General features: G+C 41.5%; 1 protein-coding gene across 1 annotated transcript in view; it reads right to left on the bottom strand.

Annotated features, from left to right (window-relative positions):
• si:ch73-267c23.10 (serine incorporator 1) overlaps positions 1-22,443 on the bottom strand; it is a 162,568-nt gene that overhangs the window by 37,843 nt on the left and 102,282 nt on the right. Inside the window, exons 7-8 of the mRNA XM_047348351.1 lie at positions 2,813-2,903; positions 2,116-2,317 (exon numbers count right to left, since the gene is read on the bottom strand). Of these exons, the coding sequence (XP_047204307.1) occupies positions 2,116-2,317; positions 2,813-2,903 (293 nt within the window). The remainder of the gene's footprint in view (positions 1-2,115; positions 2,318-2,812; positions 2,904-22,443) is intronic.

Here is a 22,443-nt window from a genome sequence, read left to right on the forward strand (position 1 = left end):
AATGACAAGCACCCAATAACCATTTTATAGAGCAATCAACTAAATAAAAGCGATATTATGCAACCAAATGCTGCATAATATAGTTTTTTGACATGTTTTACAGGAGTTAACACATGCAAAGGTTGTTTTGACGTCTGTCATGGTGGAGTGGGCCGCTTTCTGAAGAGGTTGACGTCACGTGCAAAGGATCAATAACTGCCATTGTTACTAATTACTTACATTGATGACAATTTTGTCTTGTTTCATAAATTGTGTTATTGCCTTAGTTTTTGGGCATGTAGTTTATGTTAGCTAACTAAAAACTGAGTTAGTTTAAAAATAAACTTATTTTTAATCCTAACCACCCAAGAAAAATGACGTTCTTTTACAGCATAGTTTCACCTTACTGTGTTTGTTGTGTTTCATTTTGTGATAATGCAGTACTTTATTGCTGTTAGTTTATAAATAAGTTAAATAAAAACATTGTACAACCCTTCATGAGATACATGGGTATAACAGAGGTTTCTTCCTGTTAAAAGGGAGTTTTTCCTCTCCACTGTCGCTACATGCATGCTCAGTATGAGGGATTGCTGCAAAGTCAACACCAGTGACTGTCCACTGTCTCTACATGCTCATCCAGGAGGAGTGAATGCTGCAAGTCACTGACTGGATGCAATCTGCTGGGTTTCCTTAGATAGAAAAGTTTTTATCCAATTTGAATAAATAACTGAATCTGACTGAACTGTTCAATGGTTACGATTAATTGGAATGTATAAACCTGACTTTTGTGAAGAGCCTTGAGACAACGTGTTGTGAACTGGCGTTATATAAATAAACTGAATTGAATTGACCAGTTTAAAATCTGAGAAAAAAAGCATGGCTTTCTTTTACAGTTCAGTTTCACCTTACTTTCTGGGTAATTTGTTGTGTTTTACTTGGTAATAATGCAGTACTTTATTGCTGCTAGTTTATGAACATGTTAAATAAATAAAAAAATAAACAACCCAATGCAAGATACAATGTAATAGCTCTTTAAAATCTAAGAAATCACAGCTTTCCCTTGTCTGCTTAAATTTATAAATAACTGCAATTACCTGGCAATATGTGGAAAGGTATGGCATTAGCCATTGGTAAATTGTTATTGTGATTACACACCAACTAGATGCAATTACATAGTAATTTGCTGTTACTAGTAATATTTTGCTGTAATCTTTTGGTAAATATTGGGTAATTTGGAGATGGTTGAACAGTAACTTGATAGTCAGTCAGTCATTTTCAACCGCTTATTCCATAGTGGGTCCAGCAGTCTATGGGTGAGAGGCAGGGTATACCCAGGACACATCGCCAGTCCATCGCAGGGCAACACACATACAACCATGCACACACTCATTCATACACCTAAGGTCAATTTAGAGAGACCAATTAACCTAACAGGCATGTCTTTGGACTGTGGGAGGAAGCCGGAGTACCCGGTGAGAACCCACACATGCACGGGGAGAACATGCAAACTCCATACAGAAAGACCCCCGGCTGGAAATCGAACCCAGGACCTTCTTGCTGCAAGGCAACAGTACTACCAACTGCGCCACCGTGCAGCCCTAACGTGGTTGTAATTAACAAATAAAATAATTTTTCATGACAGTGATATACCATATTTACTTACTAAAAAATTACACAGCAATCATTGCACTGTAACAGAAAGGGTTACCGCTTCTTTATATGGTATATGTCTGAATTGCCAGGATAGGAAACATAAAAAAATGGAAAAAAAAAATCAGTATACAACTTTTGAGGTGGAACTTTATCTGTTTTTATAACCTCTCTGCCTAATGAGGCAGAGAGGTTATAAAACCTCTCTGGGGAGAGAAAATAACTCATTTGAGTCATTTTCAAGAAAGTGAGGGTGCATAAAGCAGGGCAATCTAAAAGGACTGGGTCTACAAGCAAAGAAAACGGCTCACATTGACAAACCCCGGAAGTTCTATTTCATGCAAGCTTACTGAGGACACAATTATGCTTTTTGATTTACATTTAAGTGGTTTTGCGACGTTTGGACCAATATGGATTTCTGTCCTTAATATGAAAGTCAATACCTCTAGCAATTTATATGGAAAATCAACTGGTTTAAATGTTTACCTTGAGTAAAGGATGCACAGGACAAATATAATCAGCCCCACAATGCTCTGAGCATCCCACCACTGTAAGTAGGGGGATGTCTGAACAGGTTCTTCAGCTCCAATGATCACCACAGCTGACTGGTTTTCTGTTTGAAGAGGCCAAAGTGTTGGGGCAGTAATCTGCTGGAAGATGCTGAGCAGATTGGGATTGCATTCTCGATCTGAACACAGCAACATACAAATGTACAGCTTACACCAACGAGAGAAACTAGAAATGCAAAACAATCATTCAAAGACATTTCTTGGAAGATAACAGATACCTGTAAAGATTTTACTGATGACACCTAAACAACTAAAAGGTATTAAGGAAATTTGATGCACTAAAACCAGTTAATCAAACAAAAATGTTTGTATTAGCAGAGATTTCTTTTTACATGTAGCTTTCAGAGCTTCCACACAATAAAATGTTATGTCTTACAAAATGGGGTCAATATGTGAAGTTGAGGCATTTATTTTTATAACAGTTTTAAAATTGTAGCACTTTACATCAGAAATGAGAAGTAAATTAACTAAGACATTTTCCCCTATTTGGTACAAAAGGACATGTTTTCTGTAAAATCCCAGTAGAAGCATACTGAAATATGGCCAGCCTTGTTTAAGTCTGGAAACTATAAACCAAAAACTGGAACATTCTCCATGTTAAAAAACATTCTCACCAGGCTCATTTGTCATAGCAGACCAGGTCAAGAACACTGTGTACAGGGTGATGAAAGAAGACTGAAGTAGTCCTGAATTTGGCTGAAATTCCTGCAAACACAAATGGAAAAAAACATGAATCATTTCATTGTGCTTTTGCTATTGATTATTACTCTTTTTGCAAAATTCAGAAATTCAGCACTCAACGCCACTTTGGACTGCTTTACATGATTGAGAGCCACTTTGTTGTGGGCCCGAGTTAGAATTTTAGGTTGGCGTGGTGAAAAAAGAAAATGTGTTCATTTTTTCTAAAATCTCTGTTATGATTTAGGGTTGCTTGGTTTCTGTTTTTTTCTCACAGTTTTTGAATCATGCTTCTGTTTATTATTTTCCTGGTCAGGCTTTAGTTTTTGTTTTCTAGTTCATGTTTTGTCAAGTTTGGTTTTTTGATCTGGTTATGTTAGGGTTAGGGGGTTAGGGTTAGGGTAACATTTTCATGACATTCACATGTAGGGTCTTGGGGGTGGGTGCACTCAATGGCATCAGGAGGGAGGATATCCTAGTAGCCTAACCTCTGGTGCCTGCGCTCACCTCTAAGGGTGTAATTGCATGTAGACATTGAGGGTTCAGAGTGGGGGGGGCAGACCCTCTTCCCCACCATTTTTTTTCTTTTTAAATGCACACTACAACAACATGCATCAACACCACATTTGAGCTGGCGGAGGCAGGGTTGGGGTCTTTTCACACCCCCGTTCGCTATTTCCCATCTGTGGTCGGAGGCCCGGAGAGGGAGTGGGCCCTCTAGTCGGGTCTGGGCTGGGGTTGGGGGTTGGGTCTTGGGGATTGTCTGGTGCTGGGCTGGCGTTTCGGCTCTCTCGGGATCGCTTGGGTTCCCTTGGATCTCGGCCCCTGGCTTTGGGCCCTGGTCTGCAGGCGAACCGTTTCAATGACTCTTTTGCCCCCAGACTTTGCCAGGTTCCTTAATATTCAACCGTCATACACAGAACCTCTCCGCCCTGATCGTTTCGGGGAGTGAACAGAATCTCATTGATCAGAGACTGGTAAAGGAGGCGCAGATTGAGACTGAGCTTCTCCCCTCACCACAGTTAGTTTCTAGGTGAAACAACTAAAGGAGCTACATCCATCAACATTTACTTTTCCTTCCCATAGAAAGGACTCCTGGATCAGTGATCAAAAACCCACGGAGGTTTCAAGGATACGAAATTTTCATTCTTGTTTTGTTCTAGTCGACTGCTGACAGTCCGTCATATTTTTCCCCTTTGCCAAAGGAGTCCAAAGACGAAGACGACCGCTTTCCTTTTGAGTTTTTTACGGATGCGTAACTGCTCCCCCCTCTCTCCCCCCTACTCCAAACAGGATGACAACAAGTAATCCCGTTTTGTTTTATTTCTATTAGAAATAGCTTGGGCTGGATAGAGTAGGATTTTAGGGCGATTTAGAATTGCCACTTATAGTCCAATGTGTTCTAAATTGTATATGCATGCAATGTCTTATTGAAACTTTGATTGCTGTTGGATTCTGAAGCCGCCACGCTTTGAAGCTGTGCGTGTCTAACTGTGTTTTCAACACCTGAGCGCAGACTCAGGTGAACTTAAACTTGGACTGCTAGAACCTCGTGGTGGAATACTCACTATTCCTTTGTCTTTACTCTTCGTGTTTTTCCACTGGTTGCCGTTTTATGACCCTTTATGTTCACTAAGCTACAACTTTGGGGGTTTTATGACTGCAGCTTGGTGGAGGCCCCTCCCAAAGCTTCGCTCAGTACTTTATTTTCTCTTGTTTTTGCCGTAACTGCTGGTTTGACTTTCATACACACTCAATGTTGTTTATATTGTTTAGTTAATTTTACCCCTTTTGTGTAGAACTTTTGCATGCTTGATTTGGTGAAGATTATTGAATCAGAATAGCGAGGTGTATCAGGGCTCTTGATTTAATAAATATTCACGTAGAAAAAGAGAAAGCGTTTGTGTTTATTTTGAGCAAGAGTGATTTGTCTGTCAAATTAAGGTCAAAGTTCCCTCACCTTCTGTGAAGCAGTTGATTAAACAGTGACATCTACAGGGGTTGGACAATGAAACTGAAACACCTGTCATTTTAGTGTGGGAGGTTTCATGGCTAAATTGGACCAGCCTGGTAGCCAGTCTTCATTGATTGCACATTGCACCAGTAAGAGCAGAGTGTGAAGGTTCAATTAGCAGGGTAAGAGCACAGTTTTGCTCAAAATATTGAAATGCACACAACATTATGGGTATACCAGAGTTCAAAAGAGGACAAATTGTTGGTGCACGTCTTGCTGGCGCATCTGTGACCACGACACCAAGTCTATGTGATGTATCAAGGGCCACAGTATCCAGGGTAATGTCAGCATACCACCAAGAAGGACGAACCACATCCAACAGGATTAACTGTGGACGCAAGAGGAAGTTGTCTGAAAGGGATGTTCGGGTGCTAACCCGGATTGTATCCAAAAAACATAAAACCACGGCTGCCCAAATCACGGCAGAATTAAATGTTCACCTCAACTCTCCTGTTTCCACCAGAACTGTCCATCAGGAGCTCCACAGGGTCAATATACACGGCCGGGCTACTATAGCCAAACCTTTGGTCCCTCATGCCAATGCCAAACGTTGATTTCAATGGTGCAAGGAGTGCAAATCTTGAGCTGTGGACAATGTGAAACATGTATTGTTCTCTGATGAGTCCACCGTTACTGTTTTCCCCACATCCAGGAGAGTTACGGTATGGAGAAGCCCCAAAGAAGCGTACCACCCAGACTGTTGCATGCCCAGAGTGAAGCATGGGGGTGGATCAGTGATGGTTTGGGCTGCCATATCATGGCATTCCCTTGGCCCAATACTTGTACTAGATGGGCGCGTCACTGCCAAGGACTACCGAACCATTCTTGAGGACCATGTGCATCCAATAGTTCAAACATTGTATCCTGAAGGCGGTGCCGTGTATCAGGATGACAATGCACCAATACACACAGCAAGACTGGTGAAAGATTGGTTTGATGAACATGAAAGTGAAGTTGAACATCTCCCATGGCCTGCACAGTCACCAGATCTAAATATTATTGAGCCACTTTGGGGTGTTTTGGAGGAGCGAGTCAGGAAACATTTTCCTCCACCAGTATCACGTAGTGACCTGGCCACTATCCTGCAAGAAGAATGGCTTAAAATCCCTCTGACCACTGTGCAGGACTTGTATATGTCATTCCCAAGACGAATTGATGCTGTATTGGCCGCAAAAGGAGGCCCTACACCATACTAATAAATTATTGTGGTCTAAAACCAGGTGTTTCAGTTTCATTGTCCAACCCCTGTAGTAATAGTTATCAATTATTACTGAGAATTTAATAATTGTAATTATCAAAGGCCTTGAGCCATAATTACAACACCAGAGGTCATCTCTGATTTCGATTCGTAAGTAATGATTTTTGGTTCAGAAATTAATTTTTGTCACATTATGATTTTAAATTATAATCCTTGTTGAATATTAATTAATCAATAATCATAATTCTTACAAAGGGCTGCACGGTGGTGCAGTTGGTAGCACTGTTGCCTTGCAGCAAGAAGGTCCTGGGTTCAATTCCCGACCAGGGGTCTTTCTGCATGGAGTTTGCATGTTCTCCCAGTGCATGTGTGGGTTCTCACTGGGTACTCTGGCTTCCTCCCACAGTCCAAAGACATGCCTGTTAGGTTAATTGGTCACTCTAAATTGCCCATAGGTGTATGACTGAGTGTGTGCATGGTTGTTTGTGTGTTGCCCTGTGATGGACTGGTGACCTGTCCAGGTGTACCCTGCCTCTCACCCATAGACTGCTGGTAATAGGCACCAGCTTCCCTGTGACCCACTATGGAATAAGCAGTAGAAAATGACTGACTGACTGATAATTCTTACAGCTTTGTTGAAGTTTTGGCTAGGTGAGCTTACAGCCTCTTTAAAATTCGTCTGTATTATGTTGAAATAAACATTTGTTTGTTTTGTAAATAATTTAGCAATTTACCAAGCCTAAGAACATATATGTTGAAGTTCGTATGGTTTTACATGTATCATAGACCGGGCTGATGTATAGAAAATGTCTCAAACAAGATAAACTCCAATAATGCTCCCAGACAAGTTAGCCCTCAAGGCTTAATGCTCTGGTCAGCTGACATATTAGTTGTTTACAAGTACCATTTAAACACAATTACAGCTTGACTAAACCTCTCAGCTGTGCTTATATAAATGAGCATGCCTGTAAAGGATATCAATGCATTAACCAAGTTCTGACTCCCCAATCAGATGTGCAGAAATGCTTTCTTTTAGCTATTTAACTATTGTATCACTGACCAATACCTCAGATTTGAGAATTACCACCTGTTAGCAACTCTTTAACAGCTTTCAACCTTTTATATTATTATTAATACTACAAGTAGTAGTAGTAACATACATAATGAGTTTTTGTTTTAATAAGTTGTACATGTGTTAATTGAGCAAACTCGTATCGATGTTGCACTATTAAACAGTATGTTTTTTTTTCAGATTCTGTCAAAAACTAAGAACGAAGGTGAGTGTTCTTTTTACTTAACAATATTAACAAATTTTAAATTTGGCTGCAGTTTTAAAGCAGATGATCAAATGACCCAGGGATTTTTAGATTAGATGGATGAGTATTTAAAGTATTTGCTATTTTTAATAGTTGTACCTTTTTATTGCAGTTTTAACATGAATTAATCAGTTGTAATAAATGAAGCAAATGTTTCAGTTATTCTTGCAGAAGAGCAATGACACTTCAATTCAATTCAGTGTATTTATATAGCACCAATTCACAACACATGTTGTCTCAAGTGTTGGACCATTTTGTTTGCTGAATTTGCACGTTGCTGGACGCCACCAGGCCTTCTGGCATCATCTGCCATTTTGTATCCCACAGACACCGCAGCTGATTGGACGGGGGTGTCGCAGCTCTGATGCCACAGTCAACTATATATATTTTTTAAATAATAATCATCTTTATTGGTCATTGCACATGTACATTACATTCTGGGGCTTAGGGTCTTGCTCAGGGACCCAGAGTGGCAATCTGTGGGATATGAACCTGGCCCCTAGTGTACCCTCTGGAATGCAAACCTCCTGTTCTAACCACTAGGCCACCACTCCCCTGTCTACTACAAATGGTTGTGGTCCCATTTAGAGGTGTATACTCTGTCGGAGCAACAATAACAGTTATGAAACTGGAGCCTGAAGTCTCTACATTGGCTGTAGTCGTCCCAGATATACGTTCAAACTGCTATCTGCCATCCTTATTGGTACCAATGTGCTTGATGTAGTCTATGATGAGTATTGTGATGGACAAGACCCAAGTGAATTGTTTGTAATCTATGGCTATAGACAAATCCTCCGAACACCCAGACTGAGGAGAACAATGAATTCAACTGGGAGAGTTGGCTCAGTCATAGTGAGAAGCAAAGTGCCACAAGTCATCCCTGCTCAAGGAAGAGTTCTTCTGGAAGGGCGCATCAAAACCAATAGTACTGGCGAATGTGCAATCGTTGAGCATCTTTTTCTTCACTGCCGGGTGGAATATTTGTGGATTGTTGTCTTGTGAACTTACCTGAGCAGCATCTGCAAAGGTTGTCTCTTTGGATTCCCAACAGTTATGTAATAGGAGAGCTCCACACACCAGAGCACATCTAAGACCACATACCTGCTATCACTGGTAAAAAAAGTCCAATGCTCTGCTGCCACTGTTCAGTTCACTGAACAAACTTCCAAGCCTGACTCAACCTTCGAATTTGGTAGTCTCCTCTTTCAGAAGAATGGATGGGCAAAATAACAAAGAAACTGAATGAATATGCAGATGTATTTGCCCAGCATGACCTAGACTTCGGCCATGCAACGGAAGTCAAACACCACATAAACGTACAAGACAACACACCTTTCAAACAACGATCTCGCCCAATTCACCCAAATGATTATGTGGCAGTGAGGAAGCATCTACGAATCCTACTAGAGGCAGGAATAATTCGTGAATCTGAATCCCCTTAATCCTCCCCAATAGTAGTGGTGTGGAAAAAGAATGGGGAAGTCCGCTTATGTATTGATTATCGTAGGTTAAACAGCCTGACAATACGCGATGCATATGCGCTCCCCAATCTTGAAGAGGCCTTTTCTGCTCTCTTTGGCTCGAAATGGTTTTCGGTAATGGACCTTAAATCATGCTATTACCAAATTGAGATGGAGGAGCGTGACAAGCCAAAGACTGCCTTCGTCTGTCCGTTGGGGTTTTATGAGTTTAACCACATGCCCCAGGTCATTACCAATGCCCCTAGTACCTTGCAACGCTTAATGGAAAATGTATGGGCAACCTACACCTCAAGGAAGTACTAGTCTTTTTGGATGATATTATAGTGTTTTCCAGCTTACTAGAAGAACATGAGTCCAGGCATGTACATGTCCTCCAGCAACTAAGAGAGAATGGCTTAAAACTTTGCCCATCTAAATGTCGTTTTTTTCAGACATCCGTTGGGTATTTGGACCACATTTTTTCGAGCAAAGGTGTCGAAACGGACCCCAAAAAGGCTGCCGCTCTTCGTACCTTGCCAAAACCTCAGACACTCAGAGAGCTTAAATCATTCTTGGGGTTTGCGGGTTATTACCGCAGATTTGTTCAGAACTACTCCAAGATAGTAAAGCCCCTAAACGATCTCACTGGGGTCTACCAGCCTTTCAAGAAGGGCAGAAGAAATACTCCTTGTCAGGAAAGGTGCTACTACCCCAAAGAGTCCCTGGCCAACAGGTGGACTCCTGACTCCCAACACACCTTTGAAGTAATTATTGAAAAACTTACTACAGCACCAGTACTTGGGTTTACCAACCCCAAGTTACCGTATGCTCTCCACACTGATGCAGGTACTTTTGGTCTAGGAGCAGCCCTTTACCAAGAACACAAAGGTGAAATGCGAGTTATAGCCTACGCTCATCTAGCGAAAAGCAATACCACCATAGGCTAAAATGTTTTGTTCTAAAGTGGTTGGTGGTAGAAAAGTTTCAGGACTACCTTTATGGATCAACATTCACAGTCATAACGGACAACAACCCATTAACCTACCTTCTAAAGTCGGCGAAGTTAGATGCAGCTAGTTATCGCTGTTTGGCTGCTCTTTCAACATTCAACTTCAACATCAAATACCATGTTGGCCAGAGCAATCAAGACGCTGATGGTCTTTTTAGGCGCCCTCATGATGCAATAAGCAGTAACTCCGCATCTGTGGAAGAGAGCCAAGAACTACTTTCAGCTGATGCAGTCAATGTTTTGTGTCAACACCTTCTCCTAGACCAAACTGAGAACACTCTACCTTCAGTCACCCTGGTAGAGTCACTTGCAATTCACGCAAATGCAGTACCTGACCTCTACGCAAGTGAAAAAATGTTAGGTTGGACCACCTTACCTGCTTACACAGAGACAGAACTTCAACAACTCCAACGGTCCGATCCAGTCATTAATACTGTCATCTAGCTCATTGAAGCTGGAAATGAACCCATTGTCGACTCTCATACTGACTTTCCTGAACTTAAGCCCATGTACAGAGAATGGAAATGGCTTACCTTAAGAAATGGTCTACTATATTGAGCTTGTCAGACTGAAGGTGACATCTCTTATCAGTTTGTTGTCCCAACTTCTTTGAGGCCAATCATACTCAGTTGACTCCACAATGCACATGGGTTTTGAAAGAATGATTGAGCTTGCCAGATCAAGGTTTTATTGGCTGAAAATGGCAGTAGATGTTGAGCAAAAAATAAAAACATGTGGGCGATGTGTCAGAAGGAAAACACCTCCTGACAAAAGTGCTTCGTTCATAAACATTCAAACAACTCATCCCATGGAACTAGTGTGCATGGATTTCTTTGTCTCTAGAGCCAGATAGCCATAACGCCAAGGATACCTTGGTCATAACAGACCATTTTACTAAATACGCAGTGGCTATGCCCACAAAAGACCAGAAAGCTTCAACAGTTGCTAAGAACCTATGGGAACAGTTTTTAGTGCACTATGGGTTTCCAGAGCATCTGTTGAGTGATCAAGGCGGAGACTTTGAGTCCCAACTCATCAAAGAGCTGTGTGTTCTAGTTGGGATCGCAAAAGTCCGAACCAGTCCCTATCACCCCTGGCGAAATCCGGTTGAACGGTTCAACCGAACCCTCCTTTCTATGCTCGGAACCCTTAAAAACAAAGACAAATGTCATTGGCGCAATTTTGTGAAACCACTGACCCATGCCTACAATTCCACCAAACGTTAGGTGACAGGCTACAGTCCTTATAAATTTATGTTTGAGTGGCAGCCCCAACTCTCAATTGACATCTCTTTCAACTTGCCTGTCAAGGATGGTCCTCCAAAATCTCACTCTCAGTACGTGAAAAACCTGAAAGCAAGCCTGGAGGGGAGCTATCAGGTGGCCACCAGAAATGCCCAAAGGGAGAGAACAAACATCGGTTTGACAGAGCAGTGAGAGAATCAACTTTGGAGGCCGGCGATCAGGTTCTTGTCACGAACCTTCGCCTGCGCAATAAACATAAACCCGCATATAAGTGGAAGCTGGCAGTATCCACGGTATAAGACTTACCTGTGTACACTGTAGAACCCATCAATGGGGATGGTCCCATTCATACCCTGCACAGAGATCACCTACTAGCTTGTGGTAACCTGTGTGAAGAGGAGGAACTGGGAAAACCTGAACCTAGACCTTGTTGGCTGAGGAGCCACAATCAACCTCAAACAAATGAGGGAAATCCTGAGTCCGATGATGAGCAGTTTTACTGCACCATTCTGGTACCCGTCACCCATGAGGAAAGGTTCACACAAGTATGTACTATTCCAAGGCACTTGAGACCTTTGGTGACAGTGACTATTATATTCACCAATCAGAACATGAAGGGACTCATGCCCAGTCGAGAGGGGAGGGGGAGGGTGTAACCCACATGAAACAGTGGGCTACAGAATCCACCTCTAGTTGTAATGCCTGAAGGGTCCCCCAGAGATCGCTCATTGTTCTACTGACTTGAGTTAACCAGTGTGTTTTTTGATAATTTTTTCTACCAGCATTACGAGAGATTCTGAGACGTGCTCTTGACATGTGCACTGACTGGTTGAACTGTGAACCTACTGACTGATCTAGAAGCTACAGAAGGGACCACTTACTATCTGTGGAATTCCAGTGAGCGACTGAGATGACTGCTTGTTGGGTAATAGCTTGCGGAAATCCCGATTGGTTTTATAGTGATGCTGGGTTCTCTGATCGTGATGGCGAGCCGAGCCCAAATGAACCGCGGATGGGGATAAGCGGTGTAGCCTGCCGGGGTATCCATTCACTGAAGAACCTTCACAAGAATCTGAAACAGCCATTTGGGTTGCAAATAAGATCCCATAGACAACACTACCCGGGTAGCAACATTGCTAAGAACTGGACTTCATTTCATTTTATTTTCCTAAAGGGGGGAAAGAGCTCTATTTATGTTGGTCATTGTATTTGATTTTCAATATTTGTAAACAAATGTTGTAATTGCTCTGTTTGGAGGCAATAAAATAATCCATTCAGTATTCAGTTGGTGTGACCCATCGCTACTTTTGGAAGAAACTTGTAGATGTATAGTGCCTCTCCTATACTGGTCCTCTTTAAGTTTGCTACACTCATCTTTGGAGAAACTGACTGTGGGAGAAGAAAGTTTACTAATATAAAAATGATGAAAAGACAACTGGTTTCCTCTCAAAGCCAACCAGAGTTTATGTCTCTTTGCTGGCAAAAAGACATAAACTCTTCAACTGGATCCAAGGATGTCATGCGATCATCAATCGTATGCAAAGTTAAGTACGAATGAAATACTGCCTGTGTATCCGGTATTTTCATTCATAAACGGGGATATTAAGGTGTAAGCATAGCTTACTTCCTCTCTGAGGCCTGCAGAAGCAAACTGTCCCAGAGAAGTTCCCTACAGAGAAGCGGTCTCTACGAAGCCAAGTGGAGCGGTCTCCCAGTCCGGAAGGAAGACAGCAGAGACCGCATCACCGTGGTTACGGTAACTTGCAGTGCGGTTGGCGGACAGAACGGGCCGTATTTCATCCACAGCCACGGAGGTTAGCTAGAAGCTAACCGTTTGTTCACAGACTGGCCGACAGAACAGCCGCCACTCCCCACAGCTAAGGAGGTTAGCTGTAGCTAACCGTTTAAAGACTGTGGACATTTCTTTCAAACTTCTCCGCCTTGGACAACGTTCCTCACCACAGTTCATGAGGTTAAGTGTTTGGGCAGAGCAGAGAAATAGAAGGATTTAGATTGAAATGATCTAATCATTTTTCATTTTATGAAGTTTGGTTTTGTTTGTGTTGAACTCAGCTATCTTGGTGCTAGCAGAATATCTGCAGCACACAGTTTGTGTTCTGTGTTTGTGTGTTATTAAAGTTAAGACAAACTTTATTAAAGGGTGATTTTAAAAAGAAGATTGATCGTATCGTGCCGTCCACACTTATGCATTTTAACCCTTTTATCAACGGTAATTTTAAAGGTGTGTGTTTGATTCTGTTGCTAAGCTATTAGCCTCCTTTGTTAGCTTAACTGCTAACAGCTAAGGACACGTGCTTGCTGCTAAATAATATTTACCCAGAAAGGGTTAGCTTTCAATCCAGTAAATAATGTGTCCCTAACATCATTTTACTAAATTTGATAACTAAGTAAACACCATTAAGCCCAATTTCTCCAGAAAGATTTGGTCCTTTCCAAAATACTCGTACTTGTACTCGTCGTCTTCCGCTTTATCCGGGCCCAGGTCGCGGGGGCAGCAGACTCAGCAGAGACGCCCAGACGTCTCTCTCCCCAGACACCTCCTCCAGCTTCTCCGGGGGGAGCCCAAGGCGTTTCCAGGCCAGCCGAGAGACATAGTCCCTCCAGCATGTCCTGGGCCGTCCCCTGGGCCTCCTCCCGGTGGGACATGTCTGGAACACCTCCCGGGTGTCCAGGAGGCATCCGGTATAGATGCCCGAGCCACCTCAACTGGCTCCTCTCGATGTTCCCTTAATAATATTTCTTCAGATATTATTTCAATAAATAAAGGCAGCTAAAGAGACACCGTTGAGAATTCATCCAGAAGGTTGGTTTTATTCAGCAGATCATTCTTAAAACATTATTTTATGAAAATAATATTTTACTTGATCTTGTATTGTGAAGGGTTGTCTAATGGTATGCTGATTATTACCTAAGTTAGTTCCAAGACCAACGTAACTTCATTTCCAGATCCTTCAAGATGATCCTTGCTTCTCAAACATAAATAACATTGCATGGTAATGTTGCATCACTCTTTTCGGTCATGGTTCTCAATCATCTTTAATCAACTTGTATATATTGTACATAGTCCATTAGTCTTCGTTATTCTTTAATTCTGCTTGGTAGTTTAGTTGGATTGTTTTAGCAAAGTAAAGAGTTTGTTGATTGAAATATGTTTGACTTTGAGTTGACTTATTTTTGTTAATAAATTCTTGTATTTTAAGAAATTGTGTGAATTCATTCCATATATGTGCAGAGTTTATGCTGTTCAATAATGTCAGAGCTCGTCTCACACCTTTCCATTTTGTCCTAATACCATCGCCTTACTGGGCTGGTATTCACAGGGCAACCCTTAACAGACCCAAATATTATTTGATAAAATATTTAAATATTAATATTAAATATTAAATAATATTCTCAGATTAATAATCCTAACAACGGCCTGTAAGAACTGAAGGCTGGGACCTTCTGGAATTTTTGATGAAGATGTTTTGTGCATTGTGAGGAATAATAGGGTAAACCCAGGTATACAGCCATTCTTCAACTTACTCACAGTTGCTTTTTTGATAATTCCTTTAATTTATTCTTGATGTTATTTTTATCCATCAAGCTTCCAGGAAGCAGCTGCTGGATGAGGCTCTGCTGAATTTCATCCTGAAGGACTGCTAGTCCCTCAGCATTGTGGAGAGGGAAGGGTTCAGGGAACTGGTTCAGATCCTTCAGCCCTCATATGTTTTGCCAACCAGAAAGGTTTGTGTGGAAATTATCTAAAATAGTAGTTGATATATCCAATTTATTTAATCTTTAACTTAAATATTTTGATTTGTTTTTGGTTTGACTTGGTGTAATTTTCAGACCATCAAACAAATCGTGGCCAAAAAGTACGAGGAGGAACGGAAATGAGTGAAAATGGAAGTATAGCACGCTGTGGCAGTGAGTATAACGGCTGGTGTGGACATTTGTGAACATCGAGGCTTACTTGGCTCTTACCTGTTACAACATTAATGAGAATTTGCAGTTGTGTACATCTGTGTTGGGAGTGCAATACTTTCCACAAAGTCACACTGCTGACAATTTGGCCCAAGTGAAAAAGGGGCATGATGGAGGACTGGGCCATAACCAATAAAGTAAAATGTCTTGTGAACAACGTAGCACCAAACATGATTGCATCCTCTAGACAGCTCCAAATTCCGCACTTAATTTGTACTGCACATAGTCTCAATTTATTAGTCTGAAAATCATTTGATCAGATCCCCACTCTTACATCCATCAGACACAAAGCCAGGCACATTGTCACATACTTCAGATCAAGCACTACAGCCAAGGAGAAGCTTGCTCAAGTGCAGCAACAGATTGGACGACCAACCCTGAAACTTATCAATGAGGTGCCGACACGCTGGAGCAGCACATATGAAATGATGTCAAGGCTACATGATGCGAAGGAACCAGTGTGGGTATCTCTGGCCGCTCTAAAAACATATTTGACTCAATTTACAGCTGATGAGTATACAAAAGAAACACGTCTTGTGCTTGCTCCTTTCCATCAAGCTACAGTGGAGTTGTCTAAAGAGAGGCGAGTGTCAGGGTCAAAAGTCATCCCTTGAACTATCTTGCACTAGACCGTAATGCTTCAACCTTGCACACACAGGCAGCCATACACCTACATGAACAACTGAAGCGTACTCACAGACATTGCTTTCAGTCTGGAGTCATTAAATGTGTTGACCCTAGCAACACTTCTAGACCCCAGATCTAAATAACTTGGGTTCCGCAGTTCCTCCAAGTGCAATGAGGCCATCAGTAGACTGCAGTCAGAATGTGCGTCTGTAATAGGACGCACAAAAGAGCCCATCCAGGAGGTGAAGAGACACCTGGCAGAGGGCAATATTGCCAGGTCCCAGGATCCTATGAGATACTGGGACAACCAAAACACAATCTATCCAAACCTCTTCTGCCTTTTCTTACAACTTCTCTGCCCTCCAGCCTTATTTGTGCATCGTGAGCAGGTGTTTTCTACACCTGGAGAAGTTTTAACAAAAAAGTGTAACAGACACTTCAAACGTTGGAAAAACGTATTTTTTGGAAAAAAAAAAAATCCCAGTCCAAAAGCACCCTCATTCACATGTTCACTTAGATTTTCACGTTATGATACATGTTATTTATTGACTGTATCTAAAAATATCAAAGATATTTTAAATGAAGATATGAAAAAATACAATATAACATACAATGACTTAAATTATATTATTGTGTATACTAGGTCGTCAAATCAGTGTCAGTTGAGTCTGTCAACTAGGTTTCCTGTAGGGATTTTTAAGGTCCAGCAGATGTCAGTATTCAGTGACACAGTATCGACACAGTATCAATACAGTTTGGCAATGTGTCGAATCGCTTCATGACGTCTCATCTACCCATCACTAAGAGCAACTCTAAGCAAGGACACAACAGAAATTCCTATCTTGGTGAGAAGGTGTGTTTGACCTTGTCACTAGGTGTGACGCTGTCTTCTAAGAGCTGTGATTTGTTATAAAAATGAACAATAACAAAAAAAAACAAATGTGCTCCTAGTAATGAATGGAGAGAAATTAGCCAATGATAGAATGTTGACTGGATTAGGAAATGTGTAAACCATGATGATTATTTAGCAAAATTTAATTGTCAGACAGCATCAACTTAGCTTATTTACATTCTCGTCATTATTTTAATTTGTTATTATTATGTTTACTCGCCATGGTGGTCATTTTCATACTGCATCTATTTGATATTAATTATTTCATATTATTATTAAAATTATGCATTTTACTGTCATTGCCTGCATGTATAATTTGGTATAGTTTGGTAAAATGACCAAAACAAAATAAAAGTAGAGAAAAAAAGTTGGAGAAAACTGAACTGAATAGAGGAACAATCACGGTGCAAATAAACAGGCATTTCCAAGCAGATCACTGTCTTTCCCTCTGCTTTCACGCACCAGCCTGGAATGTGAGAAGCTCTGGTACCTGCTGCCTTCAGAGGCTAGACAGGAGATTGCAGCACACAAGCTAACTTTCTCCACAGATGGGGGCATTGCAGATGACCATTTAGGCTCAGGCTACTGACATCATCATGTACAATACAACAAATATGTATTCACCTCATTTATATCCTCCTTCTATATATATAGTTCTTAGATTATTGTTATTTTACTGTATCTTGTCTAGAGTTTGCATTAATGTATATTTCATTAGGTTTTTCCAATTTTTTCAAAATGTATTTTTTGAAAACATTTTACAGTCTGTAAACATAGAAATAATTCTGTACTATATTGTCTGTGTTTTTGTTCATTTTTATTCATGGTTATTTATTATTGTTTCTGTTATTTATTTATCAATCCAAATATTACCTTACTAGAGACCCTTGAAGCTTTTCTCTTTCTCTCGGTGGAAGACACACGTTTTCTCTCCCTCCCTGCTGAACCCTGCTTCTGCTTTTGTCTGTATTTTTCTCAGAGCCTCGCTTTGCATATCCTCCAAACTTGTAAATTATGGATTAGGTCAGCTGGTCTCACAACGTAATTGATCAAATTTTTTCGACGGGAAACAGGATAAAGGAGACCCCTCTTGTCCAGGCGGGACGTTCTTCTCTGGACTGGATACATAATGGATTCTTGGCAGCAGTGGAAGATTGTGTGCCTGTCACAAAACGTGGGCGACTGTTCAAAGCTTTCCAAAGCTGCCTGTGATGTTAGATGGAGTCTGTAGAGTGATCAACACTCAGACTGAAATGTTAAGAGAGCAGAATCGCAAGCTGGACACGATTCTTGAACAGAATCGCAGTCTGGCAGCGGTTGGACTCAGAGGTTAAAGGATATAATCTTGGAGAAGTTGTACGCTCCAGATCTGCAGAAAGTACCAGAAATTTGGCTATTTGGATTCGCAATTGAGACATACCAGTAAAACTCTTAAGGTGGTTGGAAATTCACAACTGCCTGAACCACAACTTTTATTGTTTTTCTAAATCTGGTGCCCCAACGTGGCCTTGGCAACTTCTGCTAACTGGCTATCGACAAAATATCTCCTGGATGTTATATAAACACGACGCTCTTCCCCAGCACTTCCCTACCAGCTGTGTGCTGATAGGACTATGCAGCCGATTGATAAAACTTCCACCTCTCTTCTCAAGGACAATGTCGCTTCTATCAGTGTTGACAGTCTAATTCTTGCAAACACACTCACACTTACATTCGCATCTTTACTTATGTGTTTGTTGCTTACCCCTGCTGAGGTTTTTACTTCAGACTGTATTCTGCTAAGAATACAGTCAGATTTCTTTTTTCTTCCTATCTTACTTTACCTAAATATGTGATTTCATTACTTTTCATAGATTTTCAGATTTCTCAGAAGGATTACCAGCAAAAGCCAAATATTATTAGTATTTAAAAATTTGACTACAGCTGTTTTTACACCAATGACCAGAGATTTTTAGATTTCTTAGAAGGATTGTATTACAACAATTTCATACCAGTGAAAGCCAAACATTATTTGTATTTTAAAAGTTTGGACCTACCAGTGACCCAGCTTCTCTACTTAGACTTCAGTGAGTGGCCATGACTGTTACTATTTGATGATGGGACCACAGCTGCCTCATACCAGCAACCTCAATGATTAATATTATCATTTTTCTTCTAGCACAGGATAAATTCCTTACCACAGAGGACATAATGAGCTAATTAACTCTATTAGAAAGATTGGATTAGAACTAGCTCTTACCAGTAAACTTCCAAGGATTATTAATGTCATTTGATTTGTTTTTCTGTATCATTGTAATGTTTTTCCTCATGTACAGCGCTTTGAGTGCCTTGTTGCTGAAAAGCGCTATATAAATAAACCTGACTTGACTAGAGGTGCACCTTTAATCTGTTCTGCCCCTGAAACTATTTAATTTCACCCTAGGGGGATGGTAAAGTTTATCTTATCTCTGTATTAATAATTGTATGATTGTTATAAAGGTTTATGTGCTCAGTTACTTGACTATATGGGGGTAGATCCCTGCGCGATCGAGCTGGTAGGGTTTTATGAATTTGATGTTCATTGAATGGAGAATATCTCTCTTTTCTCTCTGTCTTTCTGCCATCTTGCCTGCTTAAGCTCACTAAAAGTCCTCCTCACTACTCTTAACATTTCCTCATGTTAGGAGCTCTCTTGAGGCCTACGATGCTTTGTGAATAACTTTTGTCTTACCGAGGGAAAATTCTAAGAAGAATCTTAGAATTCAAGAAATTCTAAGATTTTTATTGGAATGACGAGACTAGGAGCTACTTTGAATCTTAGGATTCTTTGTAAATACGGGCCCTGGCTGTTCAATGAAGAGCGAGACAATGTCTAATGAATAGAGAAGTGTGCTGGTGCTAATTCAAGAACAAGGGAGATGTACAGAGCTGTGGCAACTGTAGAGGAATAAAGTTGATGGGTCATACAATGGAGTTTTGGGAAATAGTGGAAGCTAAAATGAGGTCAGAAGTGAGCATCTCTGAGCAGCAGTATGGTTTCATGCATTGAAAAAGTACTACAGATGCGATATTTGCTTTGAGGATGTTGATAGAGATGTACAGAGGAGGTCAGATGGGGCTACATTGTGTTTTTGTTGATCTAGAGAAAGCTCATTGTTGTGCAATTATATATTTAAGTTTGGTTATTTAATATTTAACCAAACAACTTTCAGTCTGTTCAATATTGTCCTGTGAATGCCAGTCCAATATGGCGGTGGTTTTAGAACAATAAATGAAAGAGTGATTTTGAGCACTGGCATTCTCAAAACAGCATACTCTGCACACATATTGAATAAATTCAAAATGACTTCTCTCCAAAAAATAACAAACTCTTTAACTAGACTAGAAACTATTCAACTAAACAATATTTAGGTTGTTTTATCCTAGACTAATTTTGTGGATACGGTGGTGCAGAGAAGCACCATCGTTCTGACAATCAGAAGTAAAGAAGGTCCAAAGGGTGTTGGGTTGTGTGGTGAAGATGAACAAAGAAGCTTTTGCAGCTGCTCGCAGTAGCAGTTTGGGGTAGCTTCTGCTTGGACTGGCATGCAGGAAAGCCTGCAATGCTGCGTTTCCTATTCTGTCTCCTCTCAGGCAGGAAGGGGGAAAGTCCCTTCACTTGACATGATTAGAACCTCTGGCTCGATTCCTTTTCTGCAGAAGCTCAGAAAAAAAAGTTTACAACAGCTCATCTTAACTACCTCATGATAGCTGGATGGACATACAGCAGATCATAAGTTAACCTTTGGTTGTTCTGACAGATACACTAAAGTCAGATTGTAGTCAACTTTGGATCCGAGGATTCTTGGAAGTACCATCTTATTCGCCAGTGAGTTTTAAAGACATTCAGGTGGTTGTGCACTGCCTCCCCAGCGTGGCTCAGACAATTGTTTTGTTGGTGGCTCCATGACATTACAGGGATTCCTGCTGTGACTCCACCTTCCTGACGTTCACTAAAAGTTGGTTAATGCAGTGCATTTAGGGATTCTGAGTTTTTGCCAGTGTCTTTCTTTGTGTACATGGAAGCTGGTAAAGTTAGGGGGAGAGCAGACACAGAATATATTTTGGGATCTTTATTCCCAAGTTACAACCGTGAAACAGTATTAAAAAAAGCTTGGAGTGGGTACAGTAAGGTTTTAAATTGAAAGAAATATTGAGTGGTAGCAACTGCTCAATATTTCGATAAAACAAAATGGGTGACACAAATGTTCTGAGCAGGCAAGCCCAAGGTCTATGAACTTCACTGTCAGATCCTGGTTATTTTTGCCTGCTACTAACCCTTTTCCACCAGTAGGGGCGTTAGGAGCTGAGTTCTGGGTGGTCAGGTGTATCGCATGAGTGTCATCAGCTGGAGGACTATAAGAAGGAGGCGAGCCAGTACTTCGACGCCTGAGTGTTTTGCCTCCTCGTGGTATTCAGCCTGGCCAATTTCATGATTTTGTGAAGTTTTTGGTCTTCTGTGAAGACTCTGTTTATTCCCTTGACTAATGGTCTTATCTGTCTCAGGATACTAAAGCCTAGTTCCTAAGAGATCTCTGGAAGACTTCTAACAGTTTATGGATTCTGGATTCTCGCTCTTCTACCCGCTGGCTGCCGGATCAGACGTTTGCTTCATAGCTCCAGGCGAACCCTGTCCACCCTCCTCCGAACCTCTCAGGACTACCTTGCTCCAACGTTGCAGTGTTGCTCACAGCCCCTCCAGGATCATAACCTCTCTCCCTGGCGGACCTAACTCAACCGGACGTAAGCTCTCACATAGAGCACATTGTTAAGGTTTCTTTGGTGGTGTCTTACCTGCGTTCGCTTTTCTCTTGCAGCTGCTCAGCATCCTCGGTTTCCATTACCTGGTTCTGCAAATAAAACTTCTTACTAAACGCTTCTCTGTTTAGTTGTGTTTTTCTGCATGTGGGTCAAGTCGGCCATTAACACTATGACAGAACACTCAGGCCAGCCGGACCCAGCAGAAAAACTACGGAGAACCGTTTCAGAACACGGCCAAACGATCCAGGCCCATGACTCAACCCTCCGTTCAATCCTAGAACAGCAGCGACAGGTTAGTCAACAGCTGGGGGAGATGACGGCACTCATGCAGCACACCCTGAGTGTTAGAGCCACAGCACCACCGGGGGCCGCTGCGGAGCCTCCAGTAGTGCAGCGACTTCCGCATGGCCGAGACGTCACTTCCCCTGCCCGGATAAGTTTTCCAGTGACGTGGGAGGTTGTCGTGAGTTTTTGTTGCAGTGCTCTCTAGTGTTTAACCGTTCCCCTCAGTCATTTCCCCATGATGATGCAAAGGTATCTTATATTCTGGGTTCACTATCTGGTAGGGCACTCCGATGGGCGGAGGCAAGATTCACTAATTATAGTCATTTTGGCTGCACTTATGATGAATTCTTAAAGGACTTCAGATCCATATTCAATTTAGAGTTGGGTCAGACTGAGGTGGCTCATAGGTTATGCACGCTTAAGCAGCGCAACCGACCACTTACTGATTTTTCCATAGATTTTTTTACTTTGGCGGTTGCATCTGGCTGGAATTCCGGTGCATTGAGATCAATGTTTTTTCAGACTCTGGATGAAAATTTAAAGGATGAACTAGTTCTATTGGAGGAACCAGAGGACCTAGATGAATATATTGATTTAGCCCTCCGTTTGGATAACCGTATAAGGGAAAGGAGGCGGTCCCACACTGAGCGGTTTTTGCCTAGAGCACAGTCTTCGACCACTCACCAGACACCGACCCGACTGGTACAAACTCCAGGCCAGGTAGAGTCTGAGCCCATGCAGCTCAGATGGGCGCGG

This window comes from Girardinichthys multiradiatus, chromosome 20 (genome assembly GCF_021462225.1).
Source record: "Girardinichthys multiradiatus isolate DD_20200921_A chromosome 20, DD_fGirMul_XY1, whole genome shotgun sequence".
Taxonomy (NCBI): domain Eukaryota; kingdom Metazoa; phylum Chordata; class Actinopteri; order Cyprinodontiformes; family Goodeidae; genus Girardinichthys; species Girardinichthys multiradiatus.